Source organism: Chiloscyllium plagiosum, unplaced genomic scaffold (genome assembly GCF_037043375.1).
Source record: "Chiloscyllium plagiosum isolate Xiang-an unplaced genomic scaffold, Cpla_swu_hap1 HiC_scaffold_19, whole genome shotgun sequence".
In the NCBI taxonomy this organism is placed as follows: domain Eukaryota; kingdom Metazoa; phylum Chordata; class Chondrichthyes; order Orectolobiformes; family Hemiscylliidae; genus Chiloscyllium; species Chiloscyllium plagiosum.
The window spans coordinates 3601310-3625453 of NW_028270157.1; the positions used below are offsets into that span (position 1 = coordinate 3601310).

The 24144-nt window shown below is 38.7% G+C and overlaps 1 protein-coding gene across 13 annotated transcripts in view; it reads right to left on the reverse strand.

Moving 5' to 3' along the window:
- The window catches only part of ppp1r12a (protein phosphatase 1, regulatory subunit 12A), a 191594-nt gene that overhangs the window by 23869 nt on the left and 143581 nt on the right, over nucleotides 1–24144 (reverse strand). For 10 of the 13 annotated variants that reach the window (XM_087996979.1, XM_087996986.1, XM_087996983.1 and 7 more), the window contains 7 exons: nucleotides 23950–24066; nucleotides 21849–21872; nucleotides 15717–15807; nucleotides 14959–15150; nucleotides 10713–10875; nucleotides 8125–8261; nucleotides 6129–6191 (listed from right to left, as the gene is read on the reverse strand). In XM_087996979.1, coding sequence (XP_087853105.1) covers nucleotides 6129–6191; nucleotides 8125–8261; nucleotides 10713–10875; nucleotides 14959–15150; nucleotides 15717–15807; nucleotides 21849–21872; nucleotides 23950–24066 — 787 coding nt within the window. The remainder of the gene's footprint in view (nucleotides 1–6128; nucleotides 6192–8124; nucleotides 8262–10712; nucleotides 10876–14958; nucleotides 15151–15716; nucleotides 15808–21848; nucleotides 21873–23949; nucleotides 24067–24144) is intronic. The other 3 variants (XM_087996977.1, XM_087996984.1, XM_087996981.1) reach the window with 2 other exon arrangements.

The following is a 24144-nucleotide window of genomic DNA, read 5'->3' on the forward strand; positions in this document are numbered from 1 at the left end:
AACTTACTAACCCATCCACTTATGTTTGCATCTAAGTCGTTTATAAAAATGACAAACAGCAGTGGTCCCAAAACAGATCCTTGTGGCACACCATTAGTAACCGGACTGAATATTTTCCATCAACCACCACTCGCTGCCTTTTTTCAGAAAGCCAGTTTCTAATCCAAACTACTAAATCACTATCAATCCCATACCTCTGCATTTTCTCCAACAGCCTACCACGTAGAACCTTAACAAAGGCTTTACTGAAGCCCATGTAACCCACATCAACTGTCCTACCCTCAACATCATGCTTGGTCATTTTCTCAAAAAACACAATAAGGTTTGTGAGACATGATCTGCCCTTGATAAAACCATGTTGATTATCTGAAATGAAATTGTTGCTTGCGAGATGGTTTTGTCACTCGTTAGATCATTATCCTAACTCACCAGCAAAACTAAACCAAAAGTACACAGTAGAACCATTATAACCTCAACATGAAAAATGACAATCTGCAGCCGAGGCTTGTTGTGGACTAGAAGCTTGGCACCAGCATGGACTGGTTTGGAAGGACTGTTACTCTCAACTTTATTTCTTCATTTTTCTCATTTATTCTTATGATATGCAATGCTGGACTTGTTACTTTTTGACATTTCTATTTATTTTCTCCTCCTAAGAATTTGTACTTGAGAATCTGTACCTAGGTACCTTTATACTCTGTACCTATGACAATTTGTAAACTTTTCACTGTATTCGCAAGTAGGTGACAATAAAACTAATTCTGATTTTAATTCTATAACCAAGAACGCAAAGCTTCAAACACCAATTCCTTTCTTCTCACTGATCCTGGGAAATTATTTCATGAATGACCAGTATTTCCATTTTTATCCAATTCACAAGGACACCATTTTACGAGCAAAGGCCTGAGAAAACTTGAACCCGAAAATGTTTATACGCTCGTAGTTCATGGATTTGGAGATCACAAGGATACCACAGCACTGAGATGAGCTGAGATTAGACAAGCAACATTTCAACACGCATAGGCCAGTAATTATGGAGTTCACTTCGGAAATTCAGAGAACAAAACAATTCAAACATCCACGTTTAGTATTCAGTTCATTTAACTGTAGATTTAGAGCATTTTTTTGAGTATATCTATTGCTGGTATACATAACATTCCATCATACCAAAGATTAGAAATTAAAAAAAGGAATATACCCGATAGAAGCAGATGAAAATCCCACTTCAAGACAGCTCTTAACATTGAAGGAGGTACGACTTTTGGGGTTTAGGCCAGATGCCGATGAATGTATGTACCAGAACTTCCAGGAAATACAGTTAGCACTTTTAAATCAACTTTTACTTTCAATTCAACAACACCAGCATAAATCTCTGCAACGATGATGAGGTAGTCCATGACCTGATCCTATTCTTCTACATCAGCTCATAAAGACTTAAGTCACAACAAGCCCATAAACTTCAATCTATTCAACAAACTGGCCATTTATTCTGTTCACCTTGAAGAAACCATGTCTAAATTAACACCACTGTATAATCGATCTCAGTGGTCTCAATGGCAATTGCATTATCAGTCCACATGGAGTTACTGAGATACAACTTTGTTTACTTCTGAAACCTTATTCTGACTTTGTCAATTCATCCTCATCATAATTTCTCTGTCACAAAAATAAATTGAGGCCAAAACATTGAATGTTTGAGGAGATGAACACAGTTCGTAAGGCTAAAAGGGATCAAAGGATATGGGAATAAATGTGGACAGGGCACTGAGGTGAATGATCAGCCATGAAAATATCCAATGGCAGAACAGGCTCAAAGGGCCAAATGGGCCGTGCCTATTTTCTATCTTTCGAGGTTGCTATTTGCACATTGAATGCTTGTTTCACTATTGTGATTCGCTTTCAATTTGTTGAATGAAGGAGGCACGAAAGGGGCAATGCAATCAGCAGAGAGAGATTTCGGATGGCAAGTTTTTTGTTGTAGATGCTAACAATTTCAACCTTCACAATATCTTCCAAACATGGAACCTCTACCACTGAGGGCAAAGGCAGTAGGTGCATGGGAATACCACAACCTACACTACAACTCTCCGATTCACTCAACTTCCTTTTTGGAAATACATTGTTGTTCCTTCACTGTGCCTGGGTCAGAATCTTGGAACTCTCTTCTGAACAGCACTGTGGGCTTCCTTAGACCCCAAGGACTTCAGTGGTTCAAGGAGGCAGCTCACCATGACCTTCTCTGGGCCATTAACTATGTGCAAAAAATGCTAACCCAGTCAGCAATGCCCACATCCCACAAACAAAAATGGTAAGCCAACTCCCAAGCCAAGGGGTCCTGTGGCAGCAGTAGTGGTCCTTCCTCTGTGCCAGAAGATCTCGTTTCATGTTCCAGTTGTGTCACAGGATGATGAAACAGATTGATACAGGATTTTCTTATGAGATTTCCAGGCATTAACTGGGCAATAAATCCCAAATATATGAAGCTAAAGCCAAGAGTTAAAGATCGATTTCGTGCCCTTGATGAAACATTCCTGTGTCAGGATATTAATCTTACTAATTTTAAATAGATCAATGCAGCTGTGTCCAATTATGAAGCAACAAGCAATTCAGAACCCAATTTTCAGAAGTATGAAGATGGAAGAAAAACGATACAAAGGCCAACAGTAATAAAGTTTTCAATTTACAATTACCACTATGTGGGTGCCAGTTAAAGCCACACGTTAAACAAAGTATTCTCCCAGTGATAGCAATAATCGTCAGCACTTCCTTGCACTAACATTAATTCAGATTATTCATATAAGAGCACAGTGTTCCTTTTAAGCATTTTCATGTAACAATCAATGTTTTAATCAAGAACAGATGTTCCTTCTGTTACTAGAATGTTAAGTCTGAAACACTAGAATGAAGTTTGCATGAAGAATTCAGATATAATTTGACATTTCATCCAAATACAAGATGATTAATTTACACATGGAAGCTACTAACTCTAAACCCAATTGGCAAAGGTCAAATATTATGCAATGAGCTACTTTCAGTTAAAAAAAGTCATGAAATAACTGAAGCCACTTTTGTAATTTAACCTTTTTGCAGCAATGATTACTTACAAGCTTGTTCCTTTTCAACTCTAACTTTCAAATTCATCATTGCAAAGCTTTACATGCTCTTCTGATGTCCCACATTCCATCAGACCTGTCTATTGAATGCTGCATGGTTCGTGGTGCACCTAAGCTCACTCTGACTGCAACGGTCAACTGGGTTCATTCAGAGATTCACTGTGGCTTGAAGGATTTGGAACTGGACCCTTTCAATTGTGTCACAGATTTGTTTCCAATCCCATCACTGAAACCTTCCCCTTCGATTTTCGATTTAGAATCTTGAGCATTTGCCACGAACAATAGTGATTAAAACAGTTGTTGTCCCAATGGATCTAAATTTAACATTTCAAGACTACCAAAGAATGCAGAACAGAAACCACAGCACAGGAGGCTGATGTTGTGTCCATCTAGGTCAACTAATACAGATATACTATGTATAGACACACATCCATGTCCTTTTCAAATTAGGACGCCCGTTCCCTTTCAAATTATACTCAGTCACTGCCCAGCAGACAAAGCTTTCCATCTACTGAAGTCTGAGAAATTGCTTTTCACATTAGCTCTCTAGCTTTGTCGAAGAAGTTATGAAGTGACCAAAATCAAACAACAATTTGGAAATTTAAATCAAATTCTAAGACTGTGCAAACAAAACTAAAGAATCAAACATAACAATTACAGATGAGTGAACTAAGCCATTACAACAATGGCTACGCTTCACAAATGCCTCATTAGCTGTGAAGTAGTTTTGGAAATTCTGAGGTGATTAAAGATACTGTATAAATGCAATATTGGTCTAATAGCTGCACACCCTGCTTTTCTCTGAAAAGTCCGAAAAACATAAAACACTTCTCACAAACGATACCCTACAAAACAAATACCGTGAAACTTCTGATGCAACTACAGAGCAGTAATCATTCTGTTATTAAAGAGTTTCCATATCTAACAGAGGATCTCTTTACAGCAAAACAAAATCAAATGGCATACATATTTTTTAACCAATTTATATAAAAAATATATTTCCTTTGCTGGTAAAGTGCTCATTATTTATTCTTAAGCATTAGTTATTGCAGATCCACCATTGGTTCAAAGTGTTTCTCAATTAACCTAATCAGTTGTCCTTTCTTCAGCAAAGTAGTACACTTTTGCTGAGCAAATCAGGAGGCGTTGGCAATTTACAAAGGGCAGCCGCTTTTAAAAGGCTGCTGATACAACAGGTTGTTTAAAACATAGCATACGGCTCACAATGTGACAAATGGAGGTTTAGTCTGCCATATTGATGGAAGGAGATTTTAAATTCAACCAAAAATGATGACAAACTTATTTTTGTTTAAGATTCTAAATTTGATTCAGTCGTGTCAAATAAAATCCACATAAATGGAACTGCAAACAAAAAGAAAGATCTGCCATCATTGAGATTCCACTTATTGCAATCCTGGAGCATTGCTGCAAGAGTATTTCAAGGCAACCATCTTCAGAAGCTTCAATGATCTTCCTTCCATCATAAGGTAAATGGAGATATTTTAGGAGAAAGTTAGGACTGCAGATGATGGAGATCAGATTTGAGTATGTTTCTGGAAAATCGCAGGTCAGGCAGCATCCAAGGAACAGGAGAATCGACGTTTTGGGCATGAACCCTTCTTCAGGAATCCTGAAGAAGGGCTCATGCCCAAAACGTCGATTCTCCTGCTCCTTGGATGCTGCCTGACCTGCTGCGCTTTTCCAGCAACACATTTTCAGCTCTGATCTCCAGCATTTGCAATCCTCACTTTCTCCATGAAGATTTCTATCTTAATATCTGACCAAGTCAGCAAAGTCTACACCTCCTAAAAAAATATTTTAAGGAAAAGGATTGCAGCAGAAAGACTAAAGGTGCAGATGTGTAAATATTTTTGACAAGAAATATTGAGTGTACAAGTCGACAAATGCCTAAATAGAAAAGGGACCTTGGGGTTTAGAGATACAGAACACACCTATATAATTGGGACAGGTTGAAGTTAGATCGCTATGTCCAGTTTTGGGGATATCTTACTTTAGGAACAATAACAACAGCAGGAAGAGTGTACTGGAGAAGTTAATGAGGCACCAGGGGCGAAGAGCTCTTTTCATGGATACAAATAGTGAAGACATGCAATCCAAGTGTTCAAAAATATAACAGGTTTGGACCAAGTAAAAGAGGAGAAAAATGGGTTCCACTGGTGAGTGAGTTGTTCCTGACTGGAAAAATTCAGCAAAATAAAGACAATGAGAACATAACTTAGATACTGAATGCCTTTCCATAAACACTTATGGAATCATACATGTTACTTTTTTCAATACACGAGGAAAGGAAAAGTGAAATTCTTAAGTTCATTTCTGAGGCAGCACTGGACTCCTTGTGTTAAGGTTTTATGGTTCTAAAATAATATAAAAGTAAAGATAATTGAGTGTGATTCACACCTGAGACTTGGTCCAATCAACCTTTGCTCTTTTCTAAAAGCAACACACTATTATTCATCTTAACCACAAGTTTTTCATGAAATGAACAGGTCATTTTTCTTTGATCAGGACCCCCTCCATTGGCTTAATCCAATGAAAACATTTTTTTTTGTAATATGAAGTGTCTTAAAATTCATCATGTAATTCTCCAGAAAACACAACACTCCTCCCAAATATATTGCAATCCAACAATATCTCAGGAGGTCCTTTTACCAAGTGGCACCAAACAATGTCCAAATATGTGCATGTTTAAGGCCGATGTATTATTATGTGGACAAGAACCCATTGCCGTAAATCTAGTTCAAATATTATTTGGAAGATCAACTTGTTCATAAACAGAACACAGCAAATGCCACAAGTATTACAACAAGCATAAAATGCTTTCAGTTGATAAGTAATTAGTCTTGAAGTATTTCAACCAATTCTGGCTCAAATAAAGCTGACCCTGATATTCAAGCACACGCAAGCTCACAACAGCTTCAGTTTTTGAGCATAAATGTTTGCCACCATTCCAGCAGAAACATTTCAAGGTAGAGTGAACTTAGGGCAAGTAATTACCTGACATTTTTTGTTTGATCCATCTTCTGTGTCAGACTGCTGTTCCTGTTCATTTTCATCACTCTATAAACAACAGTTACAGCTGTTAGGGTAAAGTAAATTCAAAATACTTTTACACTTGTTGACTTTCTTCATGGAATTGGTCATAGGTAGTCAAAGACTGCTATTCATACAATCAGATCAGCTGCTGAAATCCCATAGTCAGCCTGCCCCCATGCAATAAACAGCTAAGATAACTGAACTTCAGTAACTCAAGGTTTAAAATTTAGAAAATGGTAGCAATATTGAAAGATACAGAACTCCAAAGACATATGTGCAATGCTCTTCAGTGAATGCAGCAACCTAGTTTCAGGGGAGAAACTCTTCCCATAGTATCATGTACAATAAGTTTCACTTCGAAGTTCATCAGGTGGTGATGGCTTGCTTCTGTCTGGTTTGATCACACCACTCCATGTTCAACACAGTTTGAAATACAACCCCCTCTGATCTCCGAAACAAAAAAGAAACCTCAGGCTCGACACTGTGTACAGAACTTTCAGTTGATACCTTCAATACGTCATGTTTCAGGGAGAAATGAAGCAGCCCTTCGGTAGAGAATTGCAAGCTATAAACAAACACCATGAATACAACTGAAAAATTTCAGCAAGGTTTTATGTACTAAAAATGTATACGCATAGAGTGCCTTTAAAGAAGAAAAAGATTCCAGCCAGGGTACTTCCAAAGGCAAAGTGGAAACCGATACTAAGCTTAAGAAAGTCTGGCTCAGATAAGATTCATTACACAAAGGAAGGAGGTCAAGCAAGTGTGTGGTTTGTGAAGGAAATTCCAGAGATTGAAATCACCAAGGGCACAATTCTTTTTCCATCTGCTTTTGACATGTGTTACTGGTTGGCAAGCATTTATTGCCAATAAATAATTGTCCTGGAGAAGCTGGTGGTCAGTTGTCTTGAGCAACTAGTGTCTTTGGGATGCACAGACACCCATCATGCCACTAGGAAGTTTCCAAAATGACTTAGAAAGGAACTTGTAGGTGCTAATGTTTCCATGCCTCTGTTACTGTTGCATTTTTAGGTGGTAATGGTCATAGGCTTGGAAGGAGGCTGTTCACGGAGCTTTGATAAGTTTCTGCACTTCATTTTATGATGGTACCTACTGCTGCACAAAGGAAGCAAGTGCATGAATTAAGTGCATGAGTTGGGGGTTATGGTTCCAGCCAATTGGTCAACGTAGTCCTGGATGGTCGCAAACTTCATGAATAACAGAGCTGCAATCATCCAGGCAAGTGGAGAATATTCCATTACACTCCTGACTTGTGCATTCCAGACAGTGCCAGACATTGGAGAGACAAAATTAATTCCTGGCTACAGAACTGCTAACTTCAATGAAATAATGCATAATAAATTACTCCCTGAAAAACTGGGATTTCTGGGACAGTGTTTCTGTTGAAAGATGCAAAATATTAGAGTAATGGAGCAGGAACAACCAGACAGAGCAATGACACTGGACAGGTAGGATTTAGTGCAGAAACCACCTTCCCCTTATTGCTCTTGCTGAATGTCAATTGCTTCCATTGCTTTGCACAGCATTTCTAAAACAACTTGACATGGGTAAAGGAGTGTACATCCTTACTAGTCTCACTGTCAGAGTTTTTGCAGATTTCTACATACACTAGTCTCTTCCCAGCTGTACCAGCCACTGAAGAATTTGTGCAGAAACCTAGCTTTTGCTGTTGGATGTTTGCTGTTTCTGCACAAGAATTAAGAAAATCATGCCAAGTACAGAATGAACTTAGGTTATGCAGCAAATTAGTGTTTAGCCCCTGGAGAAACACTGAATCCAAATTGTTTCTGACGGGTCCTTTGCGGAGATTAAACAAATTGTACATAGCAGAATCGTGCTTCAACAAAGGGATCAATACCCAACTGTTAAATGAGGTACTATCCTCAAAGAACCAAAAGGGCTTTGTTTTTTTAAAAAATGGTGAAGTTATACTTACATCCTGTGTCCAGTAAGAAACACCTGTCGATCTCCGCTTTTCCCTAGGCCGCCTACGCTCTCTTATCGATGGTTTATTTTGTGACTTGTCATCTAATTTCTCTTCTCCATCTCTCTCATCGTCCCTTTTGTCCATTTCTAGTCAAATTAAAATAAAATGTTTTTTTCCCCTTTGACAAAAAAGCAAATCACATTACCAGCAAATTTGCTAAAGCAACACAACTATTACGCACATTCTTCTACAGATATAGCATGGAAATTAAACACGAGGTATTTTACATGTTACTTTATACATGAACAAATGTCCATCTGCCAAAAACAACTAGAGAAACCAAAAAAAAAATACTGTAAATCAAAAACAAAAATCAGATGTTGCTGGAAAATCTCAACAGGTCAGACAGCATCTGAGGAGATAACGGCCAAAGTCAGGACTGCAAATGACTCATGATGGGCTTTTGCCCGAAATGTCGATTTTCCTGCTCCTCAGATGCTGCCTGACCTGCTGTGCTTTTCCAGCACCTCTCTAATCTAAACGCGGTGGAGAGAAAGCAGAATTAACATTTCGGGTCTAGTGACCCTTCTTCAGAACCAAATGTTTAGCTAGCCTACTATTGACAGAAAATTTACAATATAGCCATCACTATTTCAGGTCTCTGTATTAAACCTGCTTACTTTTGCAAATTAATTGGAAGGAGGTTTGGAAATAGTGAATATTTAGTTACACCAACGGGGTTCACAAACTCCTGAACTGAATCACACTGATGCGGAAAGACTCAAATGTAAAATATGGTCCGTGTTGAGCGAGTTGAATATCTGGAACACTAAATGAGGCCCAGTGAAACAGATGCACAATGGGTGAGTTGTCGAGTGATCCACATTTGAACTATCTCTGGGCAAAATTGGCACAATTCATTTCCCTGACACAAGCAAACGTTTGATTGTTTGTCTTTATTTAGAGTGGAAACCAATTAAAAAGAAGAAAAATAAATAGGTCGCTTAGAAACACATCTTGACAAAGTATATTTAACTCTCTTTGGAAATGCTGTTTTCAGTTACCACACATGCAGATAACGCCATTTCTCAGTGAAAGAGATGAATGCCCAGTTTGATATTCAGAGGGGTTTGGGTGTACAGATGAAATGCATGAAGTTTGCATGCAAGTATACAGAGCAATTAGGACACTGGCCTTTCATTCAAGGAGACTGATTTGCAGAATCAAGTATGGTAGTAGCTACAATGGTACAGGATTATGTTAAGACCAAACACAGAATTCTATTCAGCTTTGATTTCCGTATTTGTGAAGGATATATTTGTATTAGATGCAGTACAGCAAAAAGTCACAAGATTGCTCCTTGAATGAGCTGGTTGCCATGTTGTGAGAGCCTCAACATACAGACGTAAGATGGAAATACAGCATTCAGCCCCTCAAGATTGCTCTGCCATTTATTAAGATCATGATGGGTTTGCATTTCAAATTTCATAATCCATCTACCACAATAACCCTCCATTGTCTGCACACCAAAAATCTATTTACCTCGGTCTTAAAACAATGACCCCCCCCCACTTCAACCACAAACAACATACAGCATTAACTTCACATTTTCCCACATGACACTCAGAATATCTAGGTTTTTGCCCATCACTCAACAGGACAAGATTTACTAATATTTGGGGAAAAAAGACTTATCAGTGAAAGGCTGCATGGCTTTGTGCATGGAAGGTCATGTCATACGAACTTAATTAGTGACAAAAATGATTGATGAGGGCAGGACAGTGTATGTTTTATGGACTTTAACAAGGCATTTCACAAGGTTTCTCATGACAGGTTGATACAAAATGTGAAGTCATGTGGGATCCGCAGTGAGCTGGACACCAAACTGGCTTAGACATAGAAGACAGAGCAGCAGTATTTTTCTAAATGGAGATCTGTGACCAGTGGTTTTCAACAGGGATCAGCACAGGACATTTGGAACATATACAAATGATTTGGAGGAGACTGCAGGTGGCCGGATTAGTAAATTTGGGGACGACACAGATTGAGGGATTTGCAGATAGTGAGGAGGATTGCCAGAGAATACAGCAGGATATTAATAGACTGGAGACTTGGGAGGAGAAATGGCAAATCAAATTTAATCCAGACAAATGAGAGATGAAGCATTTTGCAACATCAATGCCAAGTGTAAAGCAGCTAACATCAGTGGATAGTTTAGTGCAAACTTTTTAAAAATGCAATATCGAATTATCCACTCGAGTAGCAGTTTGTCCAGTGGTAACAATCAACTGTCAACCAGCTTTTACTAAAGTTCACTCTATCCACTTAGTGCATTGGTTGCCAAAGTATTGGATTTGATCACACTCCCTGTAACATGCAATTCTTTTTTCCCCAACTTGCCAAGATGTACAAATATAGTGGATTCTGTATGTGCATAGTGCAATATGAAATGTGCATATCAAATACCTGTGAACACATTTTAAAAACAAATTAAACAAAATCTTTTGATTTTGAAGGACACAAGTGGAGCAAGTACACCGCCACAGAAACAAACTTAGTGAGTATGCTTTAGGTGTGAACTAACATCACAACTTTACCTTTATCCGCTTCTCCAGAACTTCGGTTGTATGCAGAGTAAGCAGATGTAATGCCGATAAGGCTGTTGGGTCGATTTAGTTGGGATGCCACATGTGAACTATTGAAGGCAGAGACGGTGGCAGTCGAAGTTGCCGTGGTACTTGACCTAGTACGTTGATAAGGCTTTGAAAAAAAAATTGGGAAATTTTACAACGGGACTGAGAATGTTGAAACTTGCACTGAAGAAATTTACAATGCATACATGGAAAACGTTTCTCGTTTATCTTTGAAAGGTGATTGGTTTTCAACAAATTATTGATTATTTATTCACCCTTGAGGCGCTTTCATTAGGAAATTGCCTGGACCTTCCAGGTGTAGCAGATACCTAGCACAGTTTGCAGGGAAATATTTCTCCCAAACAGAGAAGATGATTGCAAGTTTTTTTTTAAAATAGGCAAGTTACTTGCGATGTCCTAAACTTACACGCAATGGAGTCTGAAACTGCTGCATTAAATCACTAAGTGGTAATTAAAATGAATTAGCCATTCCCTAACAGGGCCTGAAGATTGATCGGATGGGGGCATTTCAATAATGAAAACCAGCCTCGACACTAAGCAGTCTCTTTCATTCAGCATCTTCAATAGTGTTGGGAGGGTGGAAGGAGGAAAGATGACCACGTAGAACAGTTCAGTCAAGCTGCCAAAGACTTCATGTGCAATTAAATCTATGTATAAGCAATTGGGGACCCATACATCTTAAACAACTGGTGGAGTCCCCATTCACTGGGTGTAATCAGATGCACAAACTGATATTCCATTCAGAGCGATCATTAATCTCTTCCTTCATTCTTAATTTTGGGACAAATGGTTTACATGGTATTATTTAAAAAAACCAAAGCAAGTGCAAGTTCATCAATAAGCGTTTTGTTCACATATTGTATTGCACATGGAGATTCTAAAGACACTCAAGGTCTCTCAGAGTATCAAGGCAAAGTAGCTGAATGAGACTCAAAAGCCTTGACGGGTTATTGCTAAACATACTGTCCAAATGTGAAAACATATGGCTAGTTCACAATTTTGGCTTAGCACTCGCGCTGGCAATGGATGGAACAGCGCAATGGTAAACATCAGTATCAATGACCTTTACGGACTTTAGGGTCCTATCTTAAAGACAGTCATTCAGAGAATATACAGTTGGCCAAGAAGAAATGAACAAAGGACTGCTGATTGCTCAGCAGGCAAACTCTTCAGCACTGTCCATTCATTTTTATTTTGCCACATTCTTTCAACAAGACAGCAGTTTTTCCAACTGGAGGCTGTGGGCCAGGTTGGGACAAGGCTCACGCACACTGAGCTTGCTTACATGTCTTTCTGAAGAAAAGCTTAAGCAATGTGTAAAGCTTGGCTCCAGTATTCGTCTTCAGCAGGTACTTTCTGGAATACCTATGTCAGTTCTAATCAAAGACGACCATGCATAACCAAGAATCCAACAAATTAAGCTTCAAATGTAATGTGTTCAAAGATGCCCAATCAGGAAAAACTTCCAAGGAAAAAAAAATGATGCATTTTGGACACATTTTAATCTTTTTATTTTTTCCACTGAATGTAGCTTTGGGTAGGCCAGCATTGATTCCTAACTGCCCTGAAGAACACAGTGGCGAACTGGCTTCATGAACTGCTGCAGTTTTTGGAGTTGTAGGGATAACCATAGTGCGGTTTGGAAGGATCCCGTATATTAGTACTGAAGAGTCAATTCTGGGCTTGCTACACTGATGTATACTGTATGGTTCACTAGAGGTGACATCTGAGCTAATGAGAGCTGCATATAAAGTGATCACGCACAAGATTCTCTCATGTCTTGGGGGGCATTACTGAAGCTTTCAGAATGCTCTTTGATACTTTCTTCAGGCTGCCCTGCCCCCAACAAGCTCAGCACAGAAGAGCTGCATAAAACACTAGCTAGGCCACAGCTGACGCACTGCGCACAGATCTGGAATCCACATTATAGGACAGACATCCTCTCAACAATTGTGCGGTGACCAGAACTGAACACTGTACTCTGGTGATCTAACAAACATGTACACAGGTCCATCATAATGTCCCTGCTCTTGTTTTCAATGCCTTGGCTAATAAAGCCAAGGACTCCATTTGTCTTTTTAAACCAAGATCGACCTGTTGTCTTCAATGATCAGTGAATATGAGCAGTAAAGTCCACCTGGTTCTCTAAGTCTGCACTCATCAGGTATTTCCTTGTCTTGTTAGTTCTCGCAAAAAAAAAATCACACTTTTCACAAGTAAATTATATTTGCCTCAGTTCTGCCCATCTGACCAGCCCGTCTGTAAATGGCCTGAAGTCCAAGGTTTTCCTCCTCATTATTGTGAGATCCATAAAGTTAGTGACCATATCTCCAACATTCACATCTAGATTATTACTGCGCAACAAAAACTGCAAGAGACCCTTCACTGAACCCTGACTGTACACAGGCTTCAATTCTCTACAGCTACTTCTTTTAAAATCATAGGGTGCAACCTATCAAGTCCAGGAAATCTAGTGGTCTTCTACCTTCACCCTTTTAGTGCCTTGATTATTTAGTTTATTTTAGAATGCTCTTGTACCTTCTCCTGTGAAGACTGATGCAAAGTATTTATTCAATTCCTCTGCCATTTTCTGGTTTCCAATTACAGGTCATTCTGCTACAACACGTGTTTTGTTAAACAAATTTGCTGTATCACCATTCATGAAGTGGGGACTGTTGCTAAAGCGCAAACTTTTAAAGCAGGTATTGGTTATACTGCAATTCCACATCATTAGTTTAAATGGTGCTGCAATTACACAATTTTCCTGTAACACAGGATTGCATGAGAACAAATCTACTGCATTCTATCAGAACCAACTGTAGCTTTCTCGCCTCATTCTCTGAGCAGCCGAGGTCCTCTTCAGTTCTCCCTTTTTATAATGGAGGTGTCAGTGTTGAACTGGGGTGTACAAAGTTAAAAATCACAACACCAGGTTATAATCCAACAGGTTTACTTGGAAGTACAAGCTTTCAGATCGCTGTTCCTGACTTTATTACTTGCAGTCTCCTCGAACTGAAAGCCTTTCCATCTGCACAGAAGTTAGAATCATATAGCACAAACAGTCCAACCAGTCAACGCAGACCATAGTCACAAACTAAACTCGTCCCACCTGCTTGCTCCTGGCTCAGATCCCGCCAAAACTTTCCTATCCGTGTACTTACCTAAATGTCTTTTAAATGTTGTAACTGTGCCTGCATCCACCATGTCCTCAGGAAGTTCATTTTACACAAGAACCACCATGTTAAAGAAATTACCCTCGTCTGTTTTTTTAAAAATGTTTCTCCCTTCACCTTAAAAACGTGCCTCCAAGTCTTGAATTACCCCATTCTCAAAAAAACACATTAACTCTATCTATACCCTCTCAATATTTGATAAGCCTCTAACGTCACCTCTCAATCACCTGTGCTCCAGTGATAAAAGTCTGAGTCTATTTCACCTTTCCATATAACTGAAACCCTCCATTCCCAGCAACATCCTGGTAAATCTCTTCCAAACCTTCACCAGCTTAATAATAACCTTCTGAAGAAACCAGAACTGGACATATTACTTCAGAAGAGGCCTCACCAACATCCTGAACAATCTCAACATAACATCCCAACTCCTACACTCAAAGGTCTGAGCAATAACAGCAAGTCTACTGAACTTAAATATGTTTAAATTTACTGATTTTAATACAAAATGCTCCAGAATATGGAGCAGAAAATGTCATGCTCAAAAGGTGAAAGTCCTTACTCTGACTTGCTTCATTCCGTTTGTAACTGCTAAGTCAACAGGAGACTCTACCAACTAGGCAATACAAATGCATTGTAGAATTGCCACACAATTCTTAAAGAGTTTCCTGGACAACCACATTTTGCCACAGATTTTTTTTTTTATCTAGGTCCTTATGCCTAATTCCTCAGGGTTTACGCTTAGCAACAAAATTGTTCTGCATTCCTTCTGGAACTGACAGTTTGGCAACACACTTCCAAATTACTTCGCAACCATGCAGAGATAGAAGTTTCTGCCACTGATGCTGCATTTAACAATGGGGTCTTTAACTTGCACAAGTGTACCACTTTTTGAGTTACAATAAATAGATCGGCACAATAGTGTGCCTCAAGGACCTGATAAAAAGCTGAAGGAAACTATCCATACTACTGATCTACAAGAAAAACGAAGGACTTGCGTGGGTATGAAAACCAAATACCTCTTCGGTGTTTTTACTAAACCGTTGTCGATCGTCATCATGAATTTCCACTTGATTTTTGTCCTCTTGCTTTTCTCGGTCTTGCTTTTCTTTCTCCTCCTTTTCTTTGTCTTCCTGTTCTCGAGTTCGACGGTCTAAGCGACTCCTCCCAATCGTTTTCTCAGCTTCTTGTAGGTCTGTTAGTGTTACACCCTGAAAGACAGTATTTTTCAATATTCAGTCAGTGTAGTTCATCAATCATCCCTCATGCCATAACAGTATCTAAACCAAAGGAACATTATTGTTATAAAATACTGCTGAGGCCTCAGCTGAAGTGATGTGGTCATTTCTGACCACTCCACTTCAACAGAATGTCAAATCTTTAGAGAGGGTGAAGAGGAAATTGACCAAAATGAGAACAGTCTATGGAGGCTGGGAGCATTCAGCTCAAAGCCAAGAACGTTAACAAAGGTTTCAAAGCTCTCAGGCTAAAATGTGGATAAACTACTACCAACAGGATCATCACCAGACACAGTACAATCTGTAGATGGTACACTGCTGTCACTCGGCATCAGTGGTGGAGGAAATAAACAAAGGTGGAAGATGGGATTCCAAACAGGATGCCTTATTTCAACTGGGCTGGAGCCATGTTTTACAGAGACTACATTACTTACTGTAGAATTCCTAGCCTCTGACCTGCTCTTACAGCCACTTGCAAAAGCAACATGAACATTTCAGATGGATGGTTCAAGAAAAAGGAGGGGGTGACTAAACCTTACCTGTGTTGACCTCCTTGATTGCCTTGCTTGTCTCGACCTGGCTTTTCTTTGTGACTCAGATTCTTCATCTCGAACAGGAGTTAAATATGACCTTTAAAATTAAAAGTGAGTTGAGTCAGGAAACAACATGTCTTGTAATTTGTTTGAAGAAATTTTTAATTAACTTACTAACTTGCATGTCAGCAGATTCTCAAATGATTGTTCACATTTGTGTTTATTCTCAAATCATAAATATTCTCTTCAACTTCACTACTGCTTACAATTTTTAAAATCAAACACTTGAATATCTGCTTAAACTATTGTGGGATGTGCAATAGCTCCAAAGGTTAGACACTGATCTTGTGCATTTATTTAATACATTACATTCATCTAAACACTTTCAGACAGTGAATATCCCTGTTTTGAATGCCAACTAAACTAAAAGCTTCAGATTCATATTTAACCCCTTAAGCTCAAGTCAACTGTTAATTCTGGAAGAAAGGGTTAACTTGAAAGCCATCTGTATTACAGATATGAGTATGTGCACAACAACAACAGAAGGTGCAAGTAGAAAACACACAATTACACTGGATCTAAAAGGATTTATTTATAAACACACACAGACATAGCATTAAATGGAAAAGCTTGCAATATCTGGCATGCACTACCATGGCTGATGACGCGGTCAAAAACTGGCTGTACATGTTAGAACCCCATATCCATGTTCCAAGTCAATTTTGGACATGGAATTAAAACAGGGGCCCCTTAACCTTTTGCCTGCATAGAAAAGAAACCAGCTCCACAAAAAGAGCATTTTGACTCAAATGATTATACTTTCGATCTAAACATTTTCTGTAATAAATGGAATGCTTGATTCTGCGCTACGCTACAGTCCTATCAGCAAAAGACTCAAAATATTTTGATATCAGATGAAATTGTCTTTAAACACACAATTAATCAAATCCAAATTTGAGTTGATTCTGCGACTGTTTTCTGAACTGAAGATGAATTTGACAGTAAACTGTGCTACATTTTCTGCAAAATACTAACTAAACCATAACTAAAGATAACAGTGAACATGGTGGCTGTGGGATGAGATATCAGAACAAAAATGGTTGCATAGTGACGTCACTGGAGTAGTAATCCAGAGGCTCAGACTCTGGAGACATGGGCCCATCATCTCAGATCCTCAATGCCCGAAGGCCACATATCTTCAACAAATTCACAAGTAACATGGTTTCTACTCACTCATGATGACAGTGCTCAGCTCCATTCACAACTTCTCACATTATGAAGGCATCTTTGTCTCCAAATTCAAGATCTGGACAAATTTCACTTCTGAGCTAATAAAAGCCAACTCAATCATTCCGTACAAATACAACACAATGTCCACCTGCAATAGAAAAGGGCAACCTTTTCTTATTGCACACAAGTTCTTGCCTTGGACCAATGCTATCCTCCCAGGATCATTAGGCCAACATGTCAGAATTTCTACTAACTGCACTGAGTGAGTACCCTCACTACCCATGGGCAAATGGTCTAAGACTGTTACCCACTGCCACCTTATCAAGAGCATTTACAAATGACTAAGAGATGCTGCTTTCTGTGCCTATGAAAATCTCTCTTTTACCTCAAGATAATTTGCCTCTTTCAGAGAATGGAATCAGATAGGGACCCATATCTGATCTGACCTCAATGACGCCATAAAACCATAAGATACAGGAAGAGAATTAGTCCACTCTGCCACTTGATCATGGCTGATATGTTTCTCAACCCCATTTTCCTGCCTTCTCCTGTAACACTTGACCCCCTTGCTAATCAAGAACCTACTTATTTCTGTCTTAAATGCAATGATTTGGCCTCCACAGCCTTGTGCGCAAGGAGTTCCATAGGTTTACACCCCCTGACTGAAGAAATTCTTCCTCATCCCAGTTTTAAAGGGTCATCCCTTCACTGAGGCCGAGCCCTCAGGTTCTAGTGCTCGTTCTCGTCTCTCCTCCCAGTGGAAACATCATCTCCACAACCACTCTATCCAGGCCTCTCAGTATTCTTTAACGAGGTCAGACTTATCCTTCTAAACTCCATTCAGTATAGACCTAGAGTCCTCAACTGCTCTTAATATGACAAGCCCTTCATCCCCAGGACCAATTCTTCTAAACACCAATTTTTATGCTTTTCATTTAGTTACATAGGAGCTGCAATTGGCCATTCATTCCATTAAATTTGTTCTGCCACCCAAAATCACCATGGCAGATCATCCACATCAATGCCTTTTTCCACACACTACCCCTTTATATCATTGATGCATTTCTAAATATGAAGCTCTACATCAAACAGATTCATTGATTATGCTTCCACAGACCTATGGTGAAGAGAATTCCTAAGACACCACAACCTTCTGAGTAAACAATAAATCACATCCTCTTATTCTGAAGTAGTTTTCCTTTATTCTGACGCTACAAACAGGGTAACACCTTTCCTCTATCTATCTCATTCAGAGCAAATCCATTCTTCAAAATTCTACACAATACAGGCCTAGCTCCCCTATCTCATCATCCTGGAACAATTGTGGTGAACACTTAAAAAAAAACCCAAAGAACTGCACATGCTGAAAATCAGAAAGAGAAACAGCAATTGCAGGGAAAATGCAGCAGGTCTGGCAGCATCTGTGCAGAGGACGTAGAGTTAACATTTCGGGTTCAGTAACCATCTTCAGAACTGTTCTGAAGGAGGGTAACTGGACCTGAAACATGCTGGAAATATTTCACAAAATAAGACCAAGAAGCAATGACAAAGCAGATTTCTTTCTAATTATATATTTTGAATACCCACATATATATTTTACACAATCCTTCAAAATATAGCACGTCAAATGATGAGCCTCTAAGTAAATTTCACTGTGCTTCCAAAAAAAAAGGTTGAAATTCTGTACAGAAAGTTAATATTTAAATTTCATGCAAAGACGCGGCCCAAGTCTCACTTTCCTGTGCTCTTTGCTACACTGTTCAACCATGTTTTGGCACACAGTAGAATTTCACTGAAGGATTAAAATTCACCATTCTTGTTCAGTGCCACTCCACCATCTGCCTTCTGTGATACCTTGGTTAAATGATCATAAACTATTTCCTGGATGACTTTATCTGGTTCCAGGTGACTGATTTCACATGTGACACAAGGTTCAACTGTGGTCCCTCTAAATCTTTCAAAGCAGCCTTTCAGTGATGTTGTCTGTTGGTTTGGAGCTTCCAACAAACGTTAACCCAAACCTTCAAGTATGTGAACATGTGTTGCCCCATTTCCTACCCAATTTAAAAGGTACAGTTAAAACAGAACTGATGTCATTTCCTGGGTTCCGACTAAAAATTGAAGTTCCTCACTCAGTCCTCCTCCCCTGCTGTTCAGAGGTTGAAATACGTAGTCTAGAGATAAATTTCAATGCAGCCAATCAAAATCATCTGCTTCAAGTTCTGCAGCCTTGCCTGTACAACTCATCTATGGCTTCATAACCATACTTATTTCTCCAGAGTGCTCCTATTTTCCACATTTTTACAAACTCATCTCAACCTCATGCTATTGCTCCTGTCTTACTGAAAGGCAGAGAAAGCTTGAAGGGGCCATATGGCCTATTGCTGCTCCTCAACGTTATCCCCAAGATAACTTCCAAACATTGTCCATGTCTTAAACGTTTAAGCCAACAATCATTCTCATTTACAGATTCTTCCACAACCTTGGGCGGCACGGTGGCACAGTGGTTAGCACTGCTGCCTCACAGTGCCGGAGACCCGGGTTCAATTCCCGCCTCAGGCGACTGACTGTGTGGAGTTTGCACATTCTCCCCGTGTCTGCGTGGGTTTCCTCCGGGTGCTCCGGTTTCCTCCCACAATCCAAAGATGTGCAGGTCAGGTGAACTGGCCATGCTAAATTGCCCGTAGTGTTAGCTAAGGGGTAAATGTAGGGGTATGGGTGGGTTGCGCTTCGGCGGGTCGGTGTGGACTTGTTGGACAGAAGGGCCTGTTTCCACACTGTAATGTAATCTAATCTAATCTAATCTAATCTTCTTCATCCTGCCTCAAAATCACCTAGCAGCTCCATGAACATACAATCAAACTTTCTCCAATATTCCAAATCTTACTTCCTTTATTTCATCTTCTTTCATTCTACTCCTTTGATTATTGTTTTTAGCAATTTGAAAGTTCCAAACATGGAACATTAATCACCTTACGGCTCTTAAAACCCATGATGTGAACCACATAAGAACACCTTGTCAGTTCTCTTCAAACTAGCTCGGTATTTCATTAATTCTGTAAAGCACCTTTAAACATTGACCACGTGAATGGTAGTATACAATACATCTTTTTTTTTCATGATCCAAGCTGGATAATATCACAAGTCTAAACCATGTGAAACCAGTTTAACAACTCGAGTGCAATATTCAAAAGGTCTGAAACAATAAATCCTATCTGAAAAGTTAACACATTTTTATATAACCAAAATCGCACACCCACATTAAGGCTGACAACTGCCTCTTAATTTGAAGCATTAAGATATGTATTTTATTATTACCATAAAAGTGGATCTCCTGAGCAGGTTGCTCTCAAAATAATGGCTTTAAACTCCCCAGTCACTTCCAGTGTTCAATTTTCCAACAACACAATCTTAAACACGTATTCAGAATTACAACTTGGAGCTAGAGTGAAGATATTTAGTTTATGGTTGCTACACTACTATCCAGATGCTGCCTTCAATTTCACCTAATATCAGTAATTCAAGCTGTGACATGGCTTAAATGACACACCAGCATTCAACTTAAGGCATGCTCATTAATTTTCTGCAATATATGTTTTTGTGAGATGTGCAACATCCTTCGTTGTTTCAATGATTCAACATTGAGACACACAACAGTCCTGGACAAACATTACCCTTCCTTGAACATTTAAATAGTTAGAAATTATTTTAAAAACTGCAAGAATTTTATTATGTGCTGTTCCAGTCTTTCCATTAAAACAATAAGACTTGGAAATGTTGGCCTTCAGCAAGACTGGAGTCTCCTTGCACACAAATCACAAAGGGAATGGGTCGGTACAGCAAACCACCAGGAAAACAAATCATTATATTATCTTTTACAATAAAGGGATTGCAATGTCCAGATGGAGGACGTCTTACTGCATTGTCAAAGATCTTAGCTACAAATAGCTGGTTACAGGCTTGGCCTCTCTCCCTAGAGAGAGTTTTACCAGCCTTGATGAAATTGCAAAGGCTCAGTGGTCTGGGATGAGTGGACCTAAAGAAAATGTGAATACTATGAGTTCATATAGATTAGAATTATAAAGCATTAACGTGGTGTCACTGAAACATTACTTTTAGATTGGCCAGAAGCCATGATACAGGATACAAATTGGCCAGACATAAGCAGTCCCTTTAAAGATAAGAGCATACACAAAAATCTTCAAGGGACCATATGGTGCAACACATCAACTACAACAAGGGAAACTGTAAGAACGTCAGGAGGAACCTTGGCTGGATATCCAAGGGTCAAAAGAAATCAGTAATAGAAGGTAGGAGAAAAACTTTCTGTACACGGAGGATCATTGGAATTCTTTATCCCAGACAGCTGGGAATACTTAGTCATTGAGCAAATTCAAGCCAAAGATGACTAAGATTTTTGAAATGTTAAACAATTTGAAATGAGAATACTGTGGCAAGATGGAGGTCTACAGAAAAGCTATGACCTTGCTAATTGCAGCACTAATTATTGGCACAATGTTTCTACCCTGGGTTTTCAAAACCAACCCACAATTCGAGATGTTTGATGAGAAATTAACATGGAGCATACACTCAGATTCCACTTCAAACTGCAAGTGCTCAATTCACATATTTAATACTAATTCTGTTAAAAAGTGTGATAACTTAGAATGTGTCAACCTTATGGTGGTCCTCAGCATCAAATCAAATCACAAATGTATTGCAATGTTCAACAGTCATACAAGAAAAGTTAAAGGAAAGAAAAGGAAGCATGCCAATTGTTTTCCCTTCATATCAGAACTTTTGGATAATGAAGTAGTTCTAAATTTTTGGTTACATTCTAAAAGTCCAACTCTTTAAAATCACAAACCAAAATTAATAGCCATAAAAACATGCATGTATCCAGCTCACCGCATCTCGAAAGGAACCAACAGTCTGATGGGACAAAATTAAGTTTTGGTGAAAATGTAAAACAGTAAATTACTGGTTAGTATTAAGTTGTAGTCTGGATTTTCAAAATGGAGAGAGAACAAAAAAGAAGGGGAAACAGAGGGTAAGAAAAAAAGGGGGAAAAAAAGCAATTAAGAAAACAATCGGAACAAGTGACTGAGATTCAGAGAGGGGAACCAAAACAAAAATTAAGGCAAAAAATTGACTTGGTTCATAAAATGAGGAAATGACTTAACCAGTCTGTCCATTTTCCAAGTTGAACAAACAAATTAAAAATACAAATGCAAAGCACTTTGTTGCAAACATACAAATGCCAAAGTATTTGCATTGCAGACCAGAATGAAGAATTAACTGAGTTCTCAAATTATTTCATACATATTAAGAGTCATTTACTGTTGCCCTGATCAACATTTAACATAAGCTTTCACAGAAATACCAAAATCACTTATAAAGTCAGTTCATGCCAAGTGCAGCCATTTCTAAATTGTATCGACACTAAATGTGACTAACAATCCTAGAATTGGGTTTTGCTGACTGTTGGAAAATGAAGATCAATATTATCGCAAATTCAGGTCTTTACACAACGACCTCTGTTGCTCCGAGAAATTTACATTTCTCCCTCAGATACCTCTATACTTTGGCATTTGCATTGCCTTGAATATAAATTAAATAATTTCTGAAGAACAAGGCATGCAATATTCACTGTATTCTTTGCGTCAAACACTGCAAATGTTGCAAAAGAGGTAACTAAATTGGTCAAACACGCCTAGTCCTTTATTAATCTCTCGTCATTCTAAGACGAAGTATTTACTAATTTCTTTCCACATTGACAGCTACAGTAGTTAACACACATGGGTTAACCTCCTTACCTGAGGCTGTAACATGTGACACCTACAAGCTTTGACATAAAATTCATTTCATAAGTATGGCTAATGCCTGTGTTATTTCCAAATATTCTTGGATGGAAACTACTTAAATTTGTTTTTCACTTTTACTCCACATGGATCTCCAACTCCTTTACACATTCTCCTCAGGTACTTCTACACTCCCAGATATACCTTCCTCTGAAAAAACTGAAAAAAATCAAGAAACTCTGATGTTTCATCATAATGGTTGCCTACAGCTTGTCAAAACAACAATGAAATAAGGAAAAACTAATGAGTTATTCCTATCACCAATTACCAGACAATTATGCCAGTGTAATGTGTGGTACTCAGCCATGTACAACTTGTTTGGCACATTTTCTTATAACAGTAAAGTGCTTTGTGAATTTGAGTTTGAGAAAGGGGCTAAAGAAATAGTTAGCTTGGTTGCTTTGACTTTCTAGGATTTTATTTTGGAGCATGTCAAAAATGGAATTGACAAGAAACTGAAACAGCAAAAATGACCATATAAAGCTCAGAGCAGATCCTATTTCCTGGACTCAAGATTACCTTGACCTTTCAACAAATACAATGGTAATTCAGGATTCTGTCCCGGCATGAATTCACAAATGTGGCCAAATAAAATTGATTTATACAGTGGTCAGATATCACCACCTAACTTGCCTCAGTTAGTATGAAACAGTGCCACTGGCCATTGCTATTGAGCCTAAGACCAAATCAAATTCTATTTCCATAGACAAGCTCAACCTATTACATTATGGTATTCTCTGAGCAGCACTTTTCCTTTCAATATACTTTTCCTAAAAAATTAAATTAAAATCTAATATCAGAGCTTCACTGGCTTCATAGTTACCCCAACTATGATGCATGTTATATACGTGATTATTACATTTAGCTAACATTATTCAATCCATTTGTTTTCACCAGCTGTATTTAGTGGTCTAACCACCATGTACTATAACACTCCCCAAGAAACAAGCAAAAAAAAACTTCAACTGAATAAAAGTGGTGGAAGTCTGGACAATGCACATTTAGGAACTATGACACAACAGTGGACTCTTGAAATTAACTTTGAAGTTCATGCTGGATTGAAAATTCTTAAGATTTTTAAGGTTCTAAAATAAAATTAAGAACCACGTTCCTAAAGCTGCATCAACACTACCAGGAAGACTACACACCTGCGTCTCTCCCTGACCTCTGTTGTTGAAGAGACAGTGCCAGTTGTAGCAACCGTTGAAGGAACATTTTCTTTGTCTCTTTCTGCATTGTCCCCCGTCGAGAACCGATTTGAGGTACTACAGCATATCAAGCAGCAACACAAACAAGAAATAAGCAAAGCACAACAAACATGAAATTAAAAATCAGCCAAAATT